The sequence below is a fragment of the Salmo salar genome, chromosome 16 (assembly GCF_965601325.2).
Source record: "Salmo salar chromosome 16, fSalSal1, whole genome shotgun sequence".
Lineage (NCBI taxonomy): Eukaryota > Metazoa > Chordata > Actinopteri > Salmoniformes > Salmonidae > Salmo > Salmo salar.
In genome coordinates this window covers 34,082,501-34,105,166 of record NC_138306.1, presented here as the reverse complement: position 1 = coordinate 34,105,166, position 22,666 = coordinate 34,082,501, and the positions used below count along the sequence as shown (strand labels likewise).

General features: G+C 46.3%; 1 protein-coding gene across 2 annotated transcripts in view; it reads left to right on the top strand.

The window, feature by feature from the left end:
• The window catches only part of LOC106573705 (zinc finger protein 423), a 138,440-nt gene that overhangs the window by 33,731 nt on the left and 82,043 nt on the right, over positions 1-22,666 (top strand). For both annotated transcript variants that reach the window (XM_014148999.3, XM_014148998.3), the window contains exon 3: positions 1,348-1,554. In XM_014148999.3, the coding sequence (XP_014004474.1) occupies positions 1,348-1,554 (207 nt within the window). The remainder of the gene's footprint in view (positions 1-1,347; positions 1,555-22,666) is intronic.

Here is a 22,666-nt window from a genome sequence, read left to right as displayed (position 1 = left end):
TGTCATGGTAGCAGGTTGTGCTGGCATGTACTGGAGTTGACAGTAGCCATACCTCTGGCGTGAGGGCACCTGGGCGAATGAGGGTTTGTGTGTTTGTGTTTGTGTTTGTGTTTTTATTGTTTGATTGTGAATTAATATGCATGTGTTTGACTGCTAGTATGAAATATTGTTTATTTAAGGCGCATGTCAATGAACATGTGGGTATGTTATGTCTAGATGTGTAGTCTGTGTGTAAGGCGCCTGTGTCTTTGTAACAGCAGTGTAGGACAGTGTCTGTGTAGCGTCAGTTAGGGGCACTCTCCTCCCTGTCCAGACGGTGCTTTCACCACTGGACAGATGGCCGTAACCCTCCCTCCCCCTCCTCTCCCCCCTAAACGCCCATCTATCCCTCCATCCACCCTCCACACCTCTCCCCGAGAGGACGAGTGTGGAATTGGAACACCTCCACAGCCAGTATCTATCTATTTGATCCAGACCAGACCCCCACATCTCTCTCTCTCCCCAACACCACCTACCTAACACCTAGGCTGTGCTGTGGGGCTTCAGTGTGGGGCTGCAGTTGGCTGGGGCCAGGCCTAACCCACCCGTGGGTCAGAGCCCATTACCAGAAGCAGAGTGGCGGGCAGAGTGCTGGGCAGTGGGCACTGCCAAATTAGAGCTGATCAGAGCTGTGGAGCGCAGGAATGGTCTCCTCCTACTCTCCTCTGATTGCACAAGTCCACCATGATTAGAGAGGATGTGGAGCCTTAGGGAGCCAGCCAGCAAAACCACACTCACTCCCTCTTTCCCTTTACCTCCCTCCTCTTCTGTACTCATGTTCCCCTCTTTCTTTCTCTCAATCCCTCTCTCGCTCTCTTTCTCTCCCTCCATCCCTCTCCCCATCCCTTTCTCCCTCCCTCCTCAGTCTTCAGTGCAGTCCTTTTGGAACAGAGCGTTTAATGTGATAATATGGTGTGAAAATGGAGCCACAATGGTGGAGGAAGGATTGCGGAGGCAGATTTTACCACTGGTCCTCCTCAGTCCTCATTGTATGCCATGAGGTGGGCATTAAGGCTGTCATGAGTCTTGTCCCTCCAGAGTCCTGAGTCCTCATACCTCCTTCAGATGCCACCTCACATAGACCCTCTATTAGAAAGCGCACACACAGATAATGTGAGCAAGGACATCTTTAGTATGAGATGGACCTGAAATAATGTTTGTCCGGGTCAATTCCTGGTACAAATTGACTCAATCAAAAACTAATCTGATTCTATTATCTCAGATGGTTCTGCAGTAGATCAGTAGTTCCAGCTGTCTGTGTTCCATGCTGATACTCAGTGTCTCTCTCTCTCTGCGTTGTTGTCCTAGATGTCCCTGCTGTAGCAGACCGAGAGGCGGAGAGGAAGGAGCAGCGTGCAGCCCTGGAGGACGGCGACCATAGTGTCACCAGCCATGACGATCGCATTGGGGACGATGACCTGGACGATGAGTCCATCTTCACCTGCGATAACTGCCAGCAGGACTTTGAGTGTCTGGCCGAGCTGACTGACCACCGCACCAACCACTGCCCCGCAGGTAAGACATTATACAAACATTGAAATAAATCCACCGCCCTGCAGGTAAGACATTATACAAACATTGAAATAAATCCACCGCCCTGCAGGTAAGACATTATACAAACGTTGAAATAAATCCACCGCCCTGCAGGTAAGACATTATACAAACATTGAAATAAATCCACCGCCCTGCAGGTAAGACATTATACAAACATTGAAATAAATCCACCGCCCTGCAGGTAAGACATTATACAAACATTGAAATAAATCCACCGCCCTGCAGGTAAGACATTATACAAACATTGAAATAAATCCACCACCCTGCAGGTAAGACATTATACAAACATTGAAATAAATCCACCACCCTGCAGGTAAGACATTATACAAACATTGAAATAAATCCACCACCCTGCAGGTAAGATGGGTTACATCTACAAACACAGGGTGGGTTACATCTACAAACACAGGGTGGGTTACATCTACAAACACAGGGTGGGTTACATCTACAAACACAGGGTGGGCTACATCTACAAACACAGGGTGGGTTACATCTACAAACACAGGGTGGGTTACATCTACAAACACAGGGTGGGTTACATCTACAAACACAGGGTGGGTTACATCTATAAACACAGGGTGGATTACATCTACAAACACAGGGTGCTTATGGGACATGGAGCTCAGGTCAATTCAACTTTTCAATTCAATCAATCCAATACCTTGTGCAGTATTTAAACAGTAGACTATCAAATAACCCTTTTCCCATAGTCATTTGGTATTTTATTAGGATCCCAGTTAGCTGTTACGAAAGCAGCCACTGCTTTTTCTGAGGCCCACAAAAAACATGAAACATGCACAGTTATTATATTGTTGAATGGTAGGAAATATGTACAGTAAACACTAGGTGAACTCTCTTGCTACGGAAATTAGCTTTAAAACAGCAACATTTTCTCTGTCTCATGGCAAAATGTGTAGAATAGTATGAGGTTAGCTATAAAACTGCAATTTTGTTCTCTCTGCCCCATTGAACAAATTGTAGAATTGCTAGACGTTAGCAGTTTTCCACAAAAAATACTGACCTCATGAAACTGCAGGGGGATGAGACTTAACTCGGTGAGAGCTGAGGAGGAGGAGTGAAACTGCAGGGGGGGTGAGACTTAACTCGGTGAGGGCTGAGGAGGAGGAGTGACGAAGTTCCAAATGTGTATTCCGTACCAGTGCCTGGCATGCTGTCTCAAGGACAGTGCACGGGGAAAAGGGGATACCTAATCAGTTCAACCTAAATGTATCTTCTGCATTTAACCCAACTCCTCTGAATCAGAGCAGTGCATGGGGCTGCCTTAATTGACATCCAAATCGTTGGCGCTTGGGGAGCAGATGTTAGGGGTTAACTTCTTGCTCAAGGGTAGAACGGCAGATTTTTCCACCTTGCCGGCTCGGGGATTCATACCAGCAACATTTTGGTTCCTGGCCCAACGCTCTTAACAGCTAGGCTCGGTTTGGCTGCCAAATGTGGCACAAAGAGCTAAATAACCTTTACAACAGTGTTGTACCCAGACAGATTATCCAAAGTAAGTTAGGTACAAATACTATGATTTATTTTATTATATAGTTATTATAGTTATATATTTTAATTGCAGTGATGGCAATGATTTTGTCGTGGCGATGCACCACAGCTAAATGAATGCAGCGGAAACACTGCTCCCATCACAGGTAGCTAGATGCCTGCAGTTTTCAGAATAAGAAGGTGTGTGTATACATAAACATTACCATGGTAGATGGAATATAAATCCAACCTGTGTCTGTGTCCTGAGATGACTGTCTGACTGGGTTGAGGTTGTTTTACTATGTATATCCAGTCTTACCTTTTGGACCCGTCTCAGTTTCATTCCATTACAAATTTCCAGTACTCTGAAGTCTGAGACTAAACGACTGTGACATGCGACCACGTTTATATTGATTTCACTTAAAGTCCAGCCACATGATTGGTTCTAAGTGGCTAAGGGCCGCCCCCACCTCTCCGGACTCTTATTGCTGTTGGCTGTAGTCATACGCCACTAATGCCAGTGTTGTTATTGTTCCTAAGGGACAGACTTGTTTAAAGCTAATACAGGGCACACACGCACACAATAGGCATTATTAGGAGCAGTGTAATTAATGAAAGGCTCAAAGGCGCCCTGCAGGGGCATCTGTTTCCTAGCAGATTAATCAAGGCCTGCTCCTTAACGAGTGCAAAAACGATCGACAGAGCCACTCAAGCTCCTAACACAACAGCCCTTTGTGTGTGTGTGTGTGTGTGTGTGTGTGTGTGTGTGTGTGTGTGTGTGTGTGTGTGTGTGTGTGTGTGTGTGTGTGTGTGTGTGGATGTGTTTATGTCCCCACAAGAATAGCAAACAAACAAAAATATGACCAACTTGGGGCATTTTGTTTGTCCCAAAAAGGTCAAATGCTATTTCTAGGGGATTTAGTGTTAAGGTTAGAATTAGGGTTAGAAATAGGTTTAAGGTTAGGTTTTCAGGTTAGGGTTGGGTTCGGGGTTAGGGAAAATAGGATTTTGAATGGGACGGAATTCTGTGTCCCCACAAGGTTAGTTGTACAAGACTGTGTGTGTGTGTGTGTGTGTGTGTGTGTGTGTGTGTGTGTGTGTGTGTGTGTGTGTGTGTGTGTGTGTGTGTGTGTGTGTGTGTGTGTGTGTGTGTGTGTGTGTGTGTGTCTGTGTGTCTGTGTGTGTGTGTGTTTTGATGGGGGAGTCAGGGTGGGGGCTAGGGGCTTCCAGACAGGGAGAAGGAGCATTGCCTGAACTGTAACACAGTGGGGAGGAGGGAAGGTGTATGTGACCCAAGGGTTGCCTGGACATTAGATACTGTGCATTTACATGGTGTCTACTCTAATGCTGATAGACAGAGGATGACCCAGAAGATGCGTCTCACACTGATGTTCCTCTTTGACGACTCCCTCCCTCTCCTTCCTCCATCCCTCTGCCTGTCAGATTGAAGGCCGGGAGATGTGATTTCAGCTCAGTCGAGGGAGAACTACATGTTGCTGAGCTGAGAAAGAGTGGAGGAAAAGAACCAAATGAAATGAAATGATAAAACATACGGTCCCCAGGGAGTGAGTGCTGGAGATTGCAGAATAATCCCAGGCTTGGACTGGGGGGGATGGCATTTCCCCCCGGACCTCAGCTTTATTATTATTATTGAAAAGATCAGTAAATTAAAAAACATTCACTGACGAATCCTTTTAAGTTCACTGTGGCACTCCTGGGAACCTGCCTTGTGGGGGACTGTGGCACAGGATGCTGCCTCCCTCTATCTGTTGGGGATGAACACAGGCCACCGCTGTGTGTGTGTGTGTGTGTGTGTGTGTGTGTGTGTGTGTGTGTGTGTGTGTGTGTGTGTGTGTGTGTGTGTGTGTGTGTGTGTGTGTGTGTGTGTGTGTGTGTGTGTGTGTGTGTGTGTGTGTGTGTGTGTGTGTGTGTGTGTGTGTGTGTGTGTGTGTGTGTGTGTGTGTGTGTGCTCCAACATGCTCACTTGATTAGGGAACAACAGAATCGGAGGCCATCTTGGTATGGGTGGTCGTCAGAGCTGGGAGGCCATCTTGGTATGGGTGGTCGTCAGAGCTGCGAGGCCATCTTGGTATGGGTGGTCGTCAGAGCTGGGAGGCCATCTTGGTATGGGTGGTCGTCAGAGCTGGGAGGCCATCTTGGTATGGGTGGTAGTCAGAGCTGGGAGGCCATCTTGGTATGGGTGGTCGTCAGAGCTGGGAGGCCATCTTGGTATGGGTGGTAGTCAAAGCTGGGAGGCTATCTTGGAATGGGTGGTAGTCAGAGCTGGGAGGCCATCTTGGTATGGGTGGTAGTCAGAGCTGGGAGGCCATCTTGTGGGGATGACAGTAGACTAGAGGATGGGTCCCAGGTGTTTAGACGAGTACCAGATAATTCAGCCTCACAGCATCAGGCTCATAACGTGGCTCCATTAATTTGATATTACTCTGATCACATGTGGGTCTGGGAGGCCATATTGACTGCAAGGGGACTGACCACAGGCAGAATGTGATGGAGTAATTCCATTCCACAGCTGACATAAGCCAGTGTGACTGGTGAATTTCACCTGGAATCCTGTAATATCCCCCTGTGTGCTGCGTGTGGGTCTTGCGCCACAGTCCACACAGACCTGTCTGGGCATATCAGAGAGAAGCAGTAACTCTAGACTGTGTCTTTGTATCAGGGGGCAGTGCAGCTGTGTTGGTAGGGGCCTGGTGGGCCGGAGCTTTGTTTGGACAGCCTGTCGAGCCGAAGGCCTGCTCTGCTCCCTCCACCGCCCGCCCTGCGCCTGCCTCTCACCCGCCCACCCGTCCGCACCAGAACGCTGCGCCATGCGCCTCTCAACTCACCCAAAACCCCTTTTCAACACGTTGTTTTCCTGCCTGCCCCCTCCACCCTCTCAGCCCTAATGGGGTAATGGTCTCCTTTGCTCTGGCCCCCCTCTCGCTCGCTCTCTTGCTCTCGCTCTACAGCCAGATATTTTTCTGCTAATAAAAGTCCCAACAGGCCACATTAGATTTTGTTTTAGTTTTCACCCCTGAAATGTTTTTATGACCAATAGGCCACCCAGTGTACAGAAGCCCTGTGAGCAGCCAGACTGTGAGCTGCTCTGAGCAGACTGGCCACCAAGCCACTCCAGTCCAGTCCTGGGCTGGGCGTTTATAGAGTAAAACACACTGCAGTACCTCTTTCCTCCTGCTGCTGTTGATTGTTCTGGAACGGCCATGTTTGTTTTAGCTGAGTGGAAGCAGAAGGACAGTGTGTATGTGTTTATGTGTTAGAGAGTATGTCTTTATTTCCTTGCCACAAGACATAGGCCTATGCCATGTTTTTGGTGTTTAATGTTATCTGTAGTTGAAATTGTATTGTTGTTGTCTATTTCTAATTCTGTCTGACGTGTGTGTGTGTGTGTGTGTGTGTGTGTGTGTGTGTGTGTGTGTGTGTGTGTCAGAGAGACAGATAGTGTAGGAAGAGTCTGGGGAGAGTCAACAGGAGGAGAAATCTGGAGCACTGGCTCCCTGAGGAGCGGTTGAAAAAACCTTGAGATCAAATGGAGAACATTCGGTGCTCCGCTCCGCTGCCCAGCGACCGGCCAAGGTTTGGCTCTGGCTGTGAGAACCCCTCACCTCCCTCTGCATCCCCTTTCTCCCCTGCGGCTCTGCACAGCTGACCCCGCCCCCTGCCCCTCAGCCCCCTGCCTCCCCTCAGCCCCCTGCCTCCCCTCAGCCCCCTGCCTCCCCACAGCCTGTCAGGCCTGGGCTGGAGCCGAGTGCCCGGGAGGGGGCGGTGGGGGTCAGGAGGGGCCCTGGGGTTAAGACACCATAGGCACCATCACAGAACCAGTGGACAAGTTTGAGCCAATGGGGCCATTCAGACTCCCCTCTCCCTCCGGCCAGTACCACCACCTCCTCCGCTCTCTTCTGTGGGGCCCTATGCAGCCATCCTCCGTTTAGTTTGGCTGGTTTATATATAGCAGACTTCCCCCTCCCCTCCCCTCTCCCATCACAAACACACTCCTCTCTTCAACCCATGTGGCATAGCAGCGGGCAAGTGGGGGGTAGAGAGTTGGCACATTGACACACACACACAGAAGTGTCCAGGGTGATCTCTGGACTGCAGCTGAGCGTCATGCCTGAACTGAATGCATCAGCTCACAACCTTTTCACACCTGACCTCCATCACATTTCCATCTGTGACTGCAAAATCAATCCTGAGACAAACAGTAATGGACGTGTATCATATGAGTTCTACATAATGTAGGCTGTGTTTGAATGACTAAACCGGAGACTAAGGCATGTTGAAGGAAGCACAGTGTGAGGAATAGAGGGAGAGTGGGAGAGAATAGTAGAGGGAGAGAACAGGCAAGCGAGCAAGCGAGAGTTTCGAGGCAGGCAGTGACAGGGCTGCTGATGCTGAACAGTGGTGCTCTGTGGGTGGGTGAAAGAGCTGTCAGTCAGGAGAGGGGGTGTTGCCTAGGCCTGTCAAATACAAATAGGAGGTGAGCACTAATTAACCCACCTTCAGGAGACGGAGAGGAGCTGCTAGGAGCACAGACAAGGAGGGGGGGAGCCTGTGTGTATATGGGTCTCTGTATGTGTGTGTGTGAGAGGGGGGCTACAGACTCGACAGGGAGAAAAGCACTGCACTGCACACACTATCTTTCACCTCAGAAATAGCAAGGGAGGAAGACAGAGAGGGGGAAGTGGAGAGTGGGTGAATGACACTTTCTTTCAGCATCCTTCTAACAACACTGCAGTTGATGTATAGTTTCCTCTCACACAGATACGCATTCAGTCTCATACATACAAATGCGTGACATGCATGCATTCTACGACATAAGACTAATGAAAGTGCTAGCGCAGGCTGTATTTGTTTGGTACAGGGTGTTGGGATATTTAAGTCGAGCTCTGGCCCTGTGTCTGCCTGGTACGGTCACCCATGACCCTGGTAATGAGACAGACTGGAATATGACACTCACTACTGCTCACTTTATCTCTCTCTCTATTTTACTCTACCTCTCTCTCTTCCTTCTTAAGATCATATAAACATTTTCCCCCGTCTCTCTCTATTTTACTCTACCTCTTTCTATCTCTCTGGGTGCAGCTGTGCTCTCTCCTCAGTACGAGGGCATAGTGTTGGAGCCCCCAGCCTGCCAGGAAATCTTTCTTGAAAAAGAGGAGGGTTAGGAGAATGAAGAGGCTAGAGTGTGTTTTTTTGAGGCGGGGGCCCCTGGGTGATTGGGCATCCCTAGGGTGCCCCCCAGCCCCCCTCACCCCAGGTTCCCCAAGCCATGAATACATTTCCGTCCTCCCCCACCCCCTAGCAGCCCCCAGCCGCCCCCAGCAGCCCCGATCTCCTGCCTGTCGTCACGGCGGCAGCTGAATCCTGTGAGGCCAGGGCTCTTATTAAAGCCACAGATCACTTTCCTCCACTGAGAGGGAGGGAGAGAAAGGGAAGGCGAGAGAGCGAAAGAAAAGGATAGAAAGAGAGGGAGGGAGAGCGAGAGAAGGGAGGGAGAGAGAGAAGAGCGAGGGGGAGGGAGGGGGGAGGGAGAGATACAGAAGGAGAGGTTGAAACAGAGAGAGAATAGTGAGAGGAGGTTGGGATGAGAGTCCTGCAACCTGAGCCAGAATCGCCAGACGGCTCCTTTCTGTCTATACTGTGCGTGTTCATGTGTCTGCGTGCGTATGTGTGTGTGTACACACAAGTGTTTGTACTGTATGTGTGGGGTTTTTATGTGAGTGGTTTTGTCTGTTTCTATCTATTGAGTAAACGCTATTTTGAGTGTGTTTGACAGAGTAAATGCGTTGGACTGTGGGTATCTTACTGGTGTTAGGTGGGTATGGCTGCTTTCTCTTTATCTCTCTCCCCATGTCTCCTTCTTCCTCCCTCGCTCGCTCCGTCCCTCCCTCTCTCTGCTCGGAGACCGAGGGTGGCCTGAAGATTCCTCCACTAAGCCCTTGGCACAGATACAAATGCAGTCACAGCTGGTTGTAAACTCAGGTTTTCCAGGGAGAGCAAGAGATCTGCCTCCATAAGAGAGGGGAATTGGGGGAATGGAAGGGGGGCACAGCATGCAGGGGGAGGGAGAGAGGGCGAGAGGGAGAAGGGGGTGAGACGAAGGAGGGATGTTGTGAAGCACACTGGAAGTCATTTTTCATCACAGGGTTCATTTTTCAGTTCTCACTCCCTCTATTCCCCCCTCTCTTTCTCTATTCCTTGTTCCCCTCTCGCGTTCTCCCTTTGTTTTTTTCTATTCCTCTTTTCTATCGTTCCGTCCCTCTCTCGTTCTTCTTCCCTTTCTCTTTCTCTTTCTCTCTCTCCCCAGCCTACTTTCCTCTCCCTGTTATAAAATATGGATGGTACCAGTTTTGGGCGCGGGCGCTGAGAGCTTTTCTGGCAGAGTGCGGTGCTCTGTCTCTGAAGAGACCCGGCTTGTGCATGCACCTAAACACTTCACTGAGCAATCTGTCAACATGTCAGCAACACATGTTTTGTAAAAAAAATTATATATATATAAAAAAAAAAAAAAAAGCTTCCAGAGGGAGTAATGGCTCCCACCAGGGCTCCGAAAATGCTTTGAATTCAGCAGATTTCTATTGAGGGGGGGAACTCCCCTGGAGTGCCTTTTTTACAATGCCTGCATTTCAGAAATTTGAGCCAAAGACCCCTGGGGGCGTCCTTTCATAATGCCTGAAATTGTAGGGTTATATTGTGTGCAGTTCCCCATGGGGCCTTTTATTAATACCTGAATTCTGAGGGACTGGAAATTACACAGGGGTTCAGCGGGGGCCCGCGCTCGCACCAGGAAGGGAGAAAAACTCTGTGGGGACGTTTTCTCTTCCCTTTCCTTCTCTTCTCCTCTCTTAATTTTTTTGTACTTCATGCAAGAGTAAAAAATAAGAGTTTGCCAAAGGACACAAAAAGTGTGTGTGTGTGTGTTGGCGCTAACCTCCTTGTATTCAGCCTGTTTGCTGTCCCTCTCTTTTCCCCTTCTCTCTCCTTGTGTGCCGTCGTGTTCAGCTTGCAGTCTAAAGAGCAGATAGTAAATATTTGTTGTCTGTGTGTGCCCAGAAAAGCCTAAATCTGGTGGAATACCGTTTTTTTTTTCAGGGTCTTAGGAGAGTGTGTGTGTGGGGGTAGCGTGTTTCCATACATTCATTTGTTTTCCTGTACTACAGGGTTTTAGTGTATATTTATTAAATATTTACTCATGCAGCTTATGAAAATATACATGTACAAGACATTGTAATTTACTATGTGTTTGAAGCCAATATATCGTTATGTTTCAATTCAGTGTAGTTTACTCTTTATTTAACACGCTGGTTCAATGTTCAGACTATGGGACTAGATGATTGGGTTTGTTGTCAGTAATTTACTGTAGGCTGTCATAGCAACAGGTATTCACAATAGCTGAGGATTTCAGGAAGAGAATGGGTGTTTACCTCTTAAATTAGGGCCTATTATTTATTTGTCGTTGTTCACTGCAGTGAATGTGTGTTTGGAGGCCTAATATGTAAATATACATTGGGTCAGGTGTTTTTGTCCCCTAGTTGTGTAGATAGTAGTGTGTGTCTGGTTGGTGGTGATTAGTGGGGTTGAGGTGTTTGTGGGAGAGTTGACCCCTGTGGGCCGTGCTAACCCTGTGACCTAGAGGGGGGCAGAACGGAGCCGTCACCAGGCCCCTCACAGGGAGCCAGGATAATGAGATACAGACTGTTTCCTTGGAATCTAGTACCCCTGTCGAGACGCCCCCCCACCCCCTGTCTCATACACCCTGTTGAGTCTGTCCCAGAACCTGCCCCCCTCCCTCCCACCTCCCCTCATCTCTCCCTCCTCTCACCCTGTTGAGTCTGTCCCAGAACCTGCCCCCCTCCCTCCCACCTCCCCTCATCTCTCCCTCCTCTCACCCTGTTGAGTCTGTCCCAAAACCTGCCCCCCTCCCTCCCACCTCCCCTCATCTCTCCCTCCTCTCACCCTGTTGAGTCTGTCCCAAAACCTGCCCCCCTCCCTCCCACCTCCCCTCATCTCTCCCTCCTCTCACCCTGTTGAGTCTGTCCCAAAACCTGCCCCCCTCCCTCCCACCTCCCCTCATCTCTCCCTCCTCTCACCCTGTTGAGTCTGTCCCAGAACCTGCCCCCCTCCCTCCCACCTCCCCTCATCTCTCCCTCCTCTCACCCTGTTGAGTCTGTCCCAAAACCTGCCCCCCTCCCTCCCACCTCCCCTCATCTCTCCCTCCTCTCACCCTGTTGAGTCTGTCCCAAAACCTGCCCCCCTCCCTCCCACCTCCCCTCATCTCTCCCTCCTCTCACCCTGTTGAGTCTGTCCCAAAACCTGGCCCCCTCCCTCCCACCTCCCCTCATCTCTCCCTCCTCTCACCCTGTTGAGTCTGTCCCAGAACCTGGCCCCCTCCCTCCCATCTCCCCTCATCTCTCCCTCCTCTCACCCTGTTGAGTCTGTCTCAGAACCTGGCCCCCTCCCTCCCACCTCCCCTCATCTCTCCCTCCTCTCACCCTGTTGAGTCTGTCTCAGAACCTGGCCCCCTCCCTCCCATCTCCCCTCATCTCTCCCTCCTCTCACCCTGTTGAGTCTGTCCCAAAACATGCCCCACTCCAACCTCCCCTCCTCTCACCCTGTTGAGTCAGTCCCAAAACATGCCCCACTCCCACCTCCCCTCATCTCTCCCTCCTCTCACCCTGTTGAGTCTGTCCCAAAACCTGGCCCCCTCATCCCTCTATCCCTCTCTTATCTGTCCTGTAGTGGCCTGAGATGGATCCCTGTATGGAAGCATTTTCTCCTGCCTTGTGTCACTGTTCCTCCCCTGTTGGAATTGACATGGCTGGTTTCTGTGTGTATTTTCTTTACCCAGGACCTCAAATTATAATGGCACAAACTGCAAAAAAACATCTGGGTCATTAACAGCACACAGCCTCACACATATCTACAGTAAATACTCTTTCAAACACACTGCTGAAGACACACCAGCACGTTAACTCGCACACACACACACATATACAATCGTCCACACATATTCACACACACACACATACACAATCGTCCACACATATTTGCACACATATTGTTTTACTGCTGCTCTTTAATTACTTGTTACTTTTATCTCTTATTCTTATCTGCATTGTTGGTTAGGAGCTCGTAAGTAAGCATTTCACTGTAAGGTGACCTGTTGTATTCGGCGCATGTGACTAATAAAATTTGATTTGATTTGAGATATACACACACACACCAGGGCAAAGGCCAGTGTGCCAGGGGGGAAAGCTGTTATAATAGTTTTAACCCTGTGCACAGGTGTGGCTCGCCTTTGTCAAGTGAAATGTCAAGGAAAAGCAATGCCCCTGAGAGGCCCACACGAAGAGTGACAGAGAGAGCAAGGCTGTCTGCTCCACAGTCCTTTCAAAGACCAGAGATATGCCCCTTTACTGCAAAACCATTAACTAGAGGCAGACACACACCATCTCTCTCAATTCAATTCAAGGGGCTTTATTGGCATGGGAAACATATCTTAACATTGCCAAAGCAAGTGAAGTAGATAATAAACAAAAGTGAAATAAACAATAAAAATGAACAGTAAACATTACACTCACAGAAGTTCCAAAAGAATAAAGACATTTCAAACGTCATATTATATCTATATACAGTGTTGTAATCATGTGCAAATAGTTAAAGTACAAAAGGGAAAATAAATATGGGTTGTATTTACAATGGTGTTTTTTCTTCACTGGTTGACCTTTTCTTGTGGCAACAGGTCACAAATCTTTCTGCTGTGACGGCACACTGTGGTATTTCACCCAGTAGATATGGGAGTTTATCAAAATTGGGTTTGTTTTCGAATTCTTTGTGGATCTATGTAATCTCTCTCTCTCTCTCCCTCCCTCTCTCTCTCTCTCTCTCTCTCTCTCTCTCTCTCTCTCTCTCTCTCTCTCTCTCTCTCTCTCTCTCTCTCTCTCTCTCTCTCTCTCTCTCTCTCAATCTAACGCCCCCAACGAGACACACACACGCATGCATGCACACACACACTCATACACTCTGCACATTATGTTGATTTATACAGCTCTCTGTCAGACAGTTTGGCCACTTTTATGTGCTTTTTAGAGTGGACTGTTGTGAATCTGTAAGAGGGCGGCTTTGGGGTTGTGTGCGTGCGTGTGTGTGTGGATGGAATCTGAGGCTGTAGGCTGGCAGTAAATGGGATGTTTTAATCGTGAGACAGGCGGTTCGTGTTTGGGTCAGGCTAGACCACTCAGCTGCCATAATGTTGGGGCACTGCACTAGGAAGTGGAACGACACTGAGAGAGAGGAAAAAGATCCACTGTGATATGCCGGGAGATGGCAGAGTGGACAGCATAGTATATTTAGGAAGCAGCACTAGTGGAGACAACGGACGACACTACAGTGAGGGTGGTGAGAGCAGCCAGCTACAGAGGAGGTTGGATGGGGGTTGGGGGAGGCTCTGTTCTCCAGTTCTTCCTGTATGAAGGGCTCCCCTGGGGGCCTGGACCAGCCTCTGGCAGCCTCTCTCATACACCCACTTACCCCCACCTCACCCCCTGACGTCAGCATGTGACTGGCTGCTCCCCTGGGTGCCTGGAGCAGCCTTTGTTTCCCCTCCTCCCCCTCCCTCCCCCCAGCCCTTCTCCACACTGCTCCTCTCCCTGTCCTTTGTCCCTGGCAATAGCCGGCCTGCTTAGTGCCTGATTGGAATTCGCTGCTCTTTGGCAGTCACTGGAGATGACGGGGTGAGGGGTGATGTTGTGGGGGTCCTTCCACCCAGGGTGAAGTAGAGAGGGGTTGGCTATGGTGTGGGCTATGAGTGGAGTTTTTTTCTAGGGGAAAGAACAAAATGTTTCTAGGTGAGTGAGCATTGATTTGTCAGTGGTTGTGACATTGGAGCCTCTCCAGGGAGGTGGTACAGGGTAAGGGGTGAGGATCACTGTGGGGCCAGGCACTGAGCTCAGAATTGGGGTTAAGGACCAAGAGAATCCTCCCTCTATTCCCTCTTCCCCACATCCCACGCACAGAGATGTTTTGAAATATTTAAATCTGCTTTTCATTTTCAAATATGATAGAAAACATACTCCTAAATAAGTAAGCAGAACCGCGGGGGATAGAATCAGACAAGCCTTCAAATACACAACAAAACACACAACAACAACTCCCCAAAAAAGCGGTCACGTTATTAGTCTTGCTGTGTCGTCGTCTTTTCAGAGGCAAGAAGTCTCTTTCCTTTCTTTCATTCTTCTTTCTCTTTCTTTTTTTCCTTCTTTTTTTTAATGAGAGCAGCTCCAGTGGAGCGCGGTGGGGACGTGGCGGGCCTGCACTCTGGCTCACTGGTGGGAGCCCCCTACTTGAGTAATGAATTCCCCCAGGACGCGGCACAGCAATGTGGGCCTGTTTCCATGTGCTGTTCCCAGGGAAGGCAGGGAGGGCTGGGGTGGTGGTGCTGCTGTTGATGTGGGGGGGTGGCTTTGGAGAGAGACTTGCTCCCCCCCCCGCCAAACTGTGCGGCCTGTGAGTGAGCAGATAAAATGGAGGGGGAGGCTGGGTGGAGAGGCGGGGGGGGGGGGGGGCTGACAGCTGTGAGGGGCTTGGGACTGACTGGTGAGGGGCTGATAAGGGTCGGTATGGATCGGAGGCATGGGGAGAACACTAATAATCCTCCAGCACAATGCCACTGTGTGAAAAAGTTAAGGAAAGCTAGAGGGAGTGTAGAGACCAGCGGTGTGGGGTGATGTGTGTGTTGGGTGAGGAGAGGAGGAGGCTGAAGCACAGCTTGTTCAGATAGTCAAAATAGTATTAGTCCAATCACATCACAGCAAACTGGAGGTTAGAGTTCAGTCACTGGTTTGTTATCCTCTTTACAGTCGGCCATCGTCCATTCTTGGGTCTCTGTATTGTTGTCCTGGTTTGGCAAGTCCACCTGGAGAGGAGAGGCCTGCTTTTTGAAGCAGGCAACATGAAGCAGAAAGAAGACGTCACTCCATACAAAGGCTTACTGTCTTTCATTTGGTTTAGTCTAATTCACTCACCAGTGCATACTGGATGTGCTCCCTCTCACTGGTCATGTACAGTGGTTCGTCCTTTAAAAGTTGCAGCATACTGCAGCACAGCTTGCGTGGTGCCGCAGAATTCTATGGCACGCTATTTAAGTGCCAACCACTGGTACCATTAATACTAGTTATTTCTAGTTTGACCACCAGGGGGCTTCTTTGAGAAACATTTGATAGCCTTCAATAGTGGCTGTACTAGAGAATTTATAACATTTGATTATAAGAAATTTAGCTTAATTAATTTGATTAATATTATGGTGTTTGTGTTTCTATTCCAAGAAAATTTTAATGGTAAATAGGGCGCTGTACAACGTGACGGTCGGGAGTAGGCTACAGTGCTCCACTATATAGCTAAAGAATCCCCGTGTCATGCGGGCACGTGAGAGACCACGGTTCAATTCCCCGACGGGGAGGAAGGAGTAGGCTGTCCTTGTAAATAAGAATTTGTTCTTACCTGATTCCATGTGTTATTTCATAGTTGTGATGTATTCACTGTTATTCTACAATGGAGAAAATAGTAAAAAATAAAGAAAAACCCTGGAATGAGTAGGTGTGTCCAAACTTTTGAGGGTACTTGCTTAATTCATTTGATTAATATTATGGTGTTTCTACTCCAAGAAAACGAAAAACCCTCTGGGTTTCCGTCAGGATGGAACGGAAAATATGGCGCTGTACAACGTGACAGTCGGGAGTAGGCTACTGTGCTGGGCTATTTAGCTAAAGAATCCCTGTGTCGTGTGGGCACGTGGGAGAGCGGGGTTCAATTCCCCGATGGGGAGGAATGAGTTGGCTGTCTATAACGTCTGCGTCCAACTCACACTCCCAAACACTTAGATCCCCGGAACACAGCCCACTTTCCAGATCCCAATCACTGGAATTCTAATCACCTGTTCACACACCTGCATGTCATCATCCCACACTATTTAGTTCAGTTCCTTGCACCCCATCACTGTGAGGTATTGTTTGTTTTTGAAACACACTTTTTCGGAGCTCTGTTTTTTCCCGTCCTTCTCGCCGCCCATTTATGATAGACCTACCGTGTATGACCTTCTGCCTGCCCTTGGACCCAGCTACCTGCCTCCTCCTAAGGTTCCTTTCATTAAACACCTGCTGCGCTCTGCACTTGAAACCAGCTCTCTGTCTCCCTCGTGTTCATTACACTGCCCTTGTAAATAAGAATTTGTTCTTAACTGATTCCATATGTGTTATTTCATAGTTGTGATGTCTTCACTATTATTCTACAATGTAGAAAATAGTAAAAATAAAGAAAACCATAGAATGAGTAGGTGTGTCAACTTTTGACTGGTACTTGCTTAATTCATTTGATTAATATTACGGTGTTTCTATTCCAAGAATAACGAAAACCCTCTGGGTTTCCATTAGGATGGAACTTCAATATGCTCTTCAATACACCACTTTTAACAGCACGTTACTCAACACTAGTGAGACTCATGTCGCCTACGGTAGGTCTAAAGTATATGGAAAAATATGACGTGACTCTCTGCCAATAATTACATGTAGAGGATTGGAGGATTCTAAATTAAAACCAAAAGCCACCTCATGGGTCTCCCGGTGGCGGCCGGCACGGGTATCTGGAGCAACGCATTTTGCACTGCGCCACTCAGGAGGCCCCATCCACAAAGTATCAAAATACAGAGATGTGTTGGTAAAGGTATATTGTCCTGCTAATAGCCCATAATGGGCTATTATAATACTGTACATGGTACCCAGGCCAGGATAACCAAAACCTTTCTTTATTAAAGACTAATCAGAAGGAATGTTGGTACTTATTTATTTTGACTGTGGGTATATGACTGTGCCATCAACTTAATAATATATAACAATATTTTGGAGGTTATTTCGTTTTTCAAAAAAATGAAAGTGAGTGATTGTAATCTGAATAGAAGCCAAAATAATATTTGTGAAGACCAAAACATTTATTTCTGTTTTTAGAGGGAGAGAAACGCTGGGCCAATTGTGCGCCGCCCTATGGGACTCCCAATCACAGTTGGATGTGATACATAATAATAATACTTAACTTAGAACCTAACTTAGAAATACATTTGACGATATAATTCTCCCCCTACCCTCCTCCTAGGCAAGTCTATTGTCCAGCTACCTGCTAATAGCCATAATGGCGCTGTACAACGTGACCGTGTGTGTTTGAAAGAGTATTTTCTAATAAGCAACAATTTGTTTATCTTCATGAGAAAACTTTGTTCCAATATTTCTATATTGCAGTGATATTTATTCCCATAGTAATTTGTTATGGATCCATTTTGAAAGAGTATACTTATCATCATTTTATTAACGAAGCATAAAGATGTTGATGAAGAAATACTGTACCACTGTTTTGAGTTAGAAATGGAACACTTCAAAGTACTTAACTTCTCTGGGCAAGGTGATATAAGTGTGAACATCCCCCTACCTGCAATGTATTCGATACTTAACTTCTTAAAGTATAGGGGGCAGTATTTTCACGGCCTCATGAAAAACGTAGTCAAATTAAACTGGTTACTACTCTGGCCCAGAAACTAGAATATGCATATTATTAGTAGATTTGGATAGAAAACAGTTTGAATGGTGTCTGTGAGTATAACAGAACCCGTATGGCAGGCAAAAACCTGAGAGAAATTCAACCAGGAAGTGGTAGATCTGAGAATTGTAGTTCTTCTTTCTAATCCCTATCGAAACTACACTGTCTGTGGGGTCACGTTGCACTTCCTAACGCTTCCATTGGCTGTCAAAAGCCTTCAGAAAGTTTTTTTCATCCGTCTCCTGTAACCGGGCAGAGAATAGGAGTTCAATCAATCAGTGGACTGCCTGGGGACAAAGGGATTGGTAATGCGTGATCCCGTGAGTGCGCCGCTCCTTCTTTTTCTTCTTGAATGAATACGCTATTGTCCGGTTGGAATATTATCGCATTTTTACGTTAAAAATACCATAAAGATTGATTTTAAACAACGTTTGACATGCTTCTAAGAACGGTAATGGAACATTTTGACTTTTCGTTTCTGGTACTGCGCTCGCGCGTTATGCCTTTGGATAGTGCTCTGTACGCACAAACAAAATGAAGATATTTGGACATAAATATGGATTATTTCGAACAAAAACAACATTTCTTGTGGAAGTAGCCGTCCTGGGAGTGCATTCTGGCGAAGATCAGCAAAGGTAAGAGAATATTTATAATACTAATTCTGAGTTTAGGGGACCCCAGAACTAGGCGGGTGTCTATCTACATAGCTTGCTTTGATGGCGAGCTATGTACTCAGAATATTGAAAAATGTGCTTTCGCCGAAAAGCTATTTTAAAATCTGACACAGTGGTTGCATAAAGGAGTACTGTATCTATAATTCTTGAAATAATTGTTATGTATTTTGTCAACGTTTATGATGAGTATTTTTGTAAATTGATGTGGTCATTCACCGGGAGTTTTGGTGGGAATACATTTTCTGAACATCACGCGCCAATGTAAAATGCTGTTTTTGGATATAAATATGAACTTTATCGAACAAAACATACATGTATTGTGTAACATGATGTCCTAGGAGTGTCATCTGATGAAGATCGTCAAAGGTTAGTGCTTCATTTAGCTGTGTTTTGGGTTTTTGTGACATATATCCTTGCTTGGAAAATGGCTGTGTGGTTATTTTTGTCTATGTACTCTCCTAACATAATCTAATGTTTTGCTTTCGCTGTAAAGCCTTTTTGAAATCGGACAATGTGGTTACATTAAGGAGAAGTGTATCTTTAAAATGGTGTAAAATAGTCGTATGTTTGAGAAATTGAAATTATGATATTTTTGCTGTTTTGTATTTTGCGCCGGGCTATTTCACTGGCTGTTGAATAGTGTAGCAGGGCTATGAAGAGTCTATTGTCCTGCTAATCGGGCTACAAGTGTTAGAAAACCTGTTTTAAAAATGCCACCAGCTGTCCATCACTACTGTAAATAAAAACACTGCATCTTGTTTACATCTTGTTTACATTCTTTATTACTTTTAGAGTTTGGGATTCATTTTACTTATATTATGGTGTTTATAGTCCAAGAAAAACGAAAAACCCTCTGGGTGTCCGTTAGGATGGAACGGAAAATATGGCGCTGTACAGTGTGACCGTCGGGAGTAGCCTACACGGTACTGGGCTGTTTAGCTAAAGAATTCCTGTGTTTTGCGTGGCCACGCGGAAGACCGAGGTTCAATTCCCCGACTGGGAGGAAGGAGTTGGCTGTCCTTGTAAATAAGAATGTGTTCTTAATTGACTTGCCTAGTTAAATAAAGGTTACACTACAAGCATAACATTTCTACACCATAATTTTGTCTAACCAATACCCAAATGGAGTTTCAGTCAAAATAAAAATGTCATTGATTTATCAAGACCAGTCCCCATGCTTGTCTCAGAGCAGCTCGAAACAGTGCTAAAATAGTTGTAGGCTATTGCTTCAAATCCTATTTCTTCAATATGCTCTTTAAATAAATAAGACCTACACCACTTTTTACAGCACATAACTCAACACTAGTGAGACTCATGTCACCTACTGGAAGGCCTACAGTATATGGAAAAATATGACGTGACTCTCCGCCAATAATTACATATAGAGGATTGTGGGATTGTAAATTAAAACCAAAAGCCACCTCATGGATCTCCCGGTGGCAGCCAGCAGAGGTATCTGTAGCAATGCATTTTGCATTGAGTGAGTCACTCAGCTTTATGTAGGTGCCGGCTACAGTTGAAGTCGGAAGTTTACATACACTTAGGTTGGAGTCATTAAAACTTGTTTTTCAACCACTCCACAAATTTCTTGTTAACAAACTATAGTTTTGGCAAGTCGGTTAGGACATCTACTTTGTGCATGACACAAGTAATTTTGTATCACAATTCCAGTGGGTCAGAAGTTTACGTACACTAAGTTGACTGTGCCTTTAAACAGCTTGGAAAATTCCAGAAAATTATGTCATGGTATTAGAAGTTTCTGATAGGCTAATTGACATCATTTGAGTCAATTGGAGGTGTACCTGTGGATGTATTTAAAGGCCTAAATTCAAACGAAGTGCCTCTTTGCTTGACATCATGAGGAAATGAAAAGAAATCAGCCAAGACCTCAGAAAACAATTGTAGACCTCCACAAGTCTGGTTCATCCTTGGGAGCAATTTCCAAACACCACAAACAATAGTACGCAAGTATAAACACCACGGGACCACGCAGCCGTCATACAGTTCAGGAAGGAGACGCGTTCTGTCTCCTAGAGATGAATGGACTTTGGTGCGAAAAGTGCAAATCAATCCCAGAACAACAGCAAAGGACCTTGTGAAGATGCTGGAGGAAACGGGTACAAAAGTATCTATATCCACAGTAAAACGAGTCCTAGATCAACATAACCTGAAAGGCCGCTCAGCAAGGAAGAAGCTACTGCTCCAAAACCGTCATAAAAAAGCCAGACTACGGTTTGCAACTGCACATGGGGACAAAGATCGTACTTTTTGGAGAAATGTCCTCTGGTCTGATGAAACAAAAATAGAACTGTTTGGCCATAATGACCATCGTTATGTTTAGAGGAAAAAGGGGGATGCTTGAGAGCCGAAGAATACCATCCCAACCGTGAAGCACGGGGGTGGCAGCATCATGTTGTGAGGGTGCTTTGCTGTAGGAGGGACTGGTGCACTTCACAAAATAGATGGCATCATGAGATAAGAACAGTATATGGATATATTGAAGCAACATCTCAAGACATCAGTCAGGAAGTTAAAGCTTGGTCGCAAATGGGTCTTCCAAATGGACAATAACCCCAAGCATACTTTCAAAGTTGTGGCAAAATGGCTTAAGGACAACAAAGTCAAGTTATTGGAGTGGCCATCACAAAGCCCTGACCTCAATCCTATAAAAAATTTGTGGGCAGAACTGAAAAAGCGTGTGCGAGCAAGGAGGCCTACATAATTGACTCAGTTACACAAGCTCTGTCAGGATGAATGGGCCAAATTCACCCAACTTATTGTGGGAAGCTTGTGGAAGGATACCCAAAACGTTTGACCCAAGTTAAACAATTTAAAGGCCATGCTACCAAATACTAATTGAGTGTATGTAAACTTCTGACCCACTGGGAATGTGATGAAAGAAATAAAATCTTAAATAAATCATTCTCTCTACTATTATTCTGACATTTCACATTCTTAAAATAAAGTGGTGATCCTAACTGACCTAAAACAGGGAATTGTTCCTAGGATTAAATGTCAGGAATTGTGAAAAATGTATTTGGCTAAGGTGTATGTATACTTCTGACTGTATATGACTGCGCCGTCAACTTGATAATATATAACAATATTTTGGAGGTTATTTCATTTTCAAGAAAACAAAAGTGAGCAATTGTAATCTGAATAAAGGCTCAAATAATATTTGTAAAAGCCAAAATATTTGTTTCTGTTTTTAGAGGGAGAGAAATGCTGGGCCAATTGTACGCTGCCCTATGGGACTCCCAATCTCAGTTGGATGTGATACATAATAATAATAATACTTAACTTAGAACTTAACTTAGAAATACATTTGATGATAGAGTTCTCCCCCAACTCTCCATCTAGGCAAGTCTATTGTCCAGCTACCTGTTAGAACAGCGGGAACGTTTCCCTAGTCAGCGCCATTATTAGTGCAATGCCCCTTAAAGTGTTGCTCTGTGCTAATCAGTGTGGCGGGGTGGGGGTCCACCCCCTCCTCCGTTCCCCATGGGCTAGGTTTGTCTTCTGTGCGCGGCTCCGCGGCCCATCCCGTGCCCCCTGCCCTCGTGCTCTTTACCTCGCGCGCTTTCAGTGGATACAGCTGGAGAACTACAAGGCAGTCCCATTGTGCGTCACTCAGGAGCCATGACCAATATGACCAATATTTACTGTCCTGCTAATAACAGGGTTAATAATATATCTGTGAAAATATCCAAAGGGCTTTTATATAATTCTAAATTAATAATAATAATTGCTTTGTTTAAAAAAATAACAATATTTTGGTGATTATAATGTAAAATTAGTGAGAAAAGGCCATTTTTGAACATGGGGTGAGACATTGTTACCTATTTGTAAATAAAGCCAGTTTGTTATTTAGAATTATTCATTTCTGTTTTAGAGGAAGAGAAACCAAAAACCTACAGTCATCTCATGGGTCTCCCAGTCGAGGCCGGCACAGGTATTGAACCAGCATCTGTAGCAACAGAGCTTGCACTGCTATGCTGTGTCTTAGACTGTTGCGCCACTCAGGCGCTGTACATGTGACCGGTTGGGAGTGGCCTACAGTACTACACAATTATCAGTTTCTATTTAAGATTATGTCTCCCATTCATTGTCAGTTAGAGACACAGTAGGACCCAAAAGCATAGTCAGTGCTCTAACTCCCCCTTGCGTTGGTCTGGAGCAATGAAGTGGTGACGCAGGGTACCATACTAAACCACAAATTACCTCTAAGTACCGCAGCATAATCACAAAACCTTTAGTGGAGCAACCACTGTAGAAATGTCTGAACTTTAGTAGCTTTCCCTTTTGCATCTCTG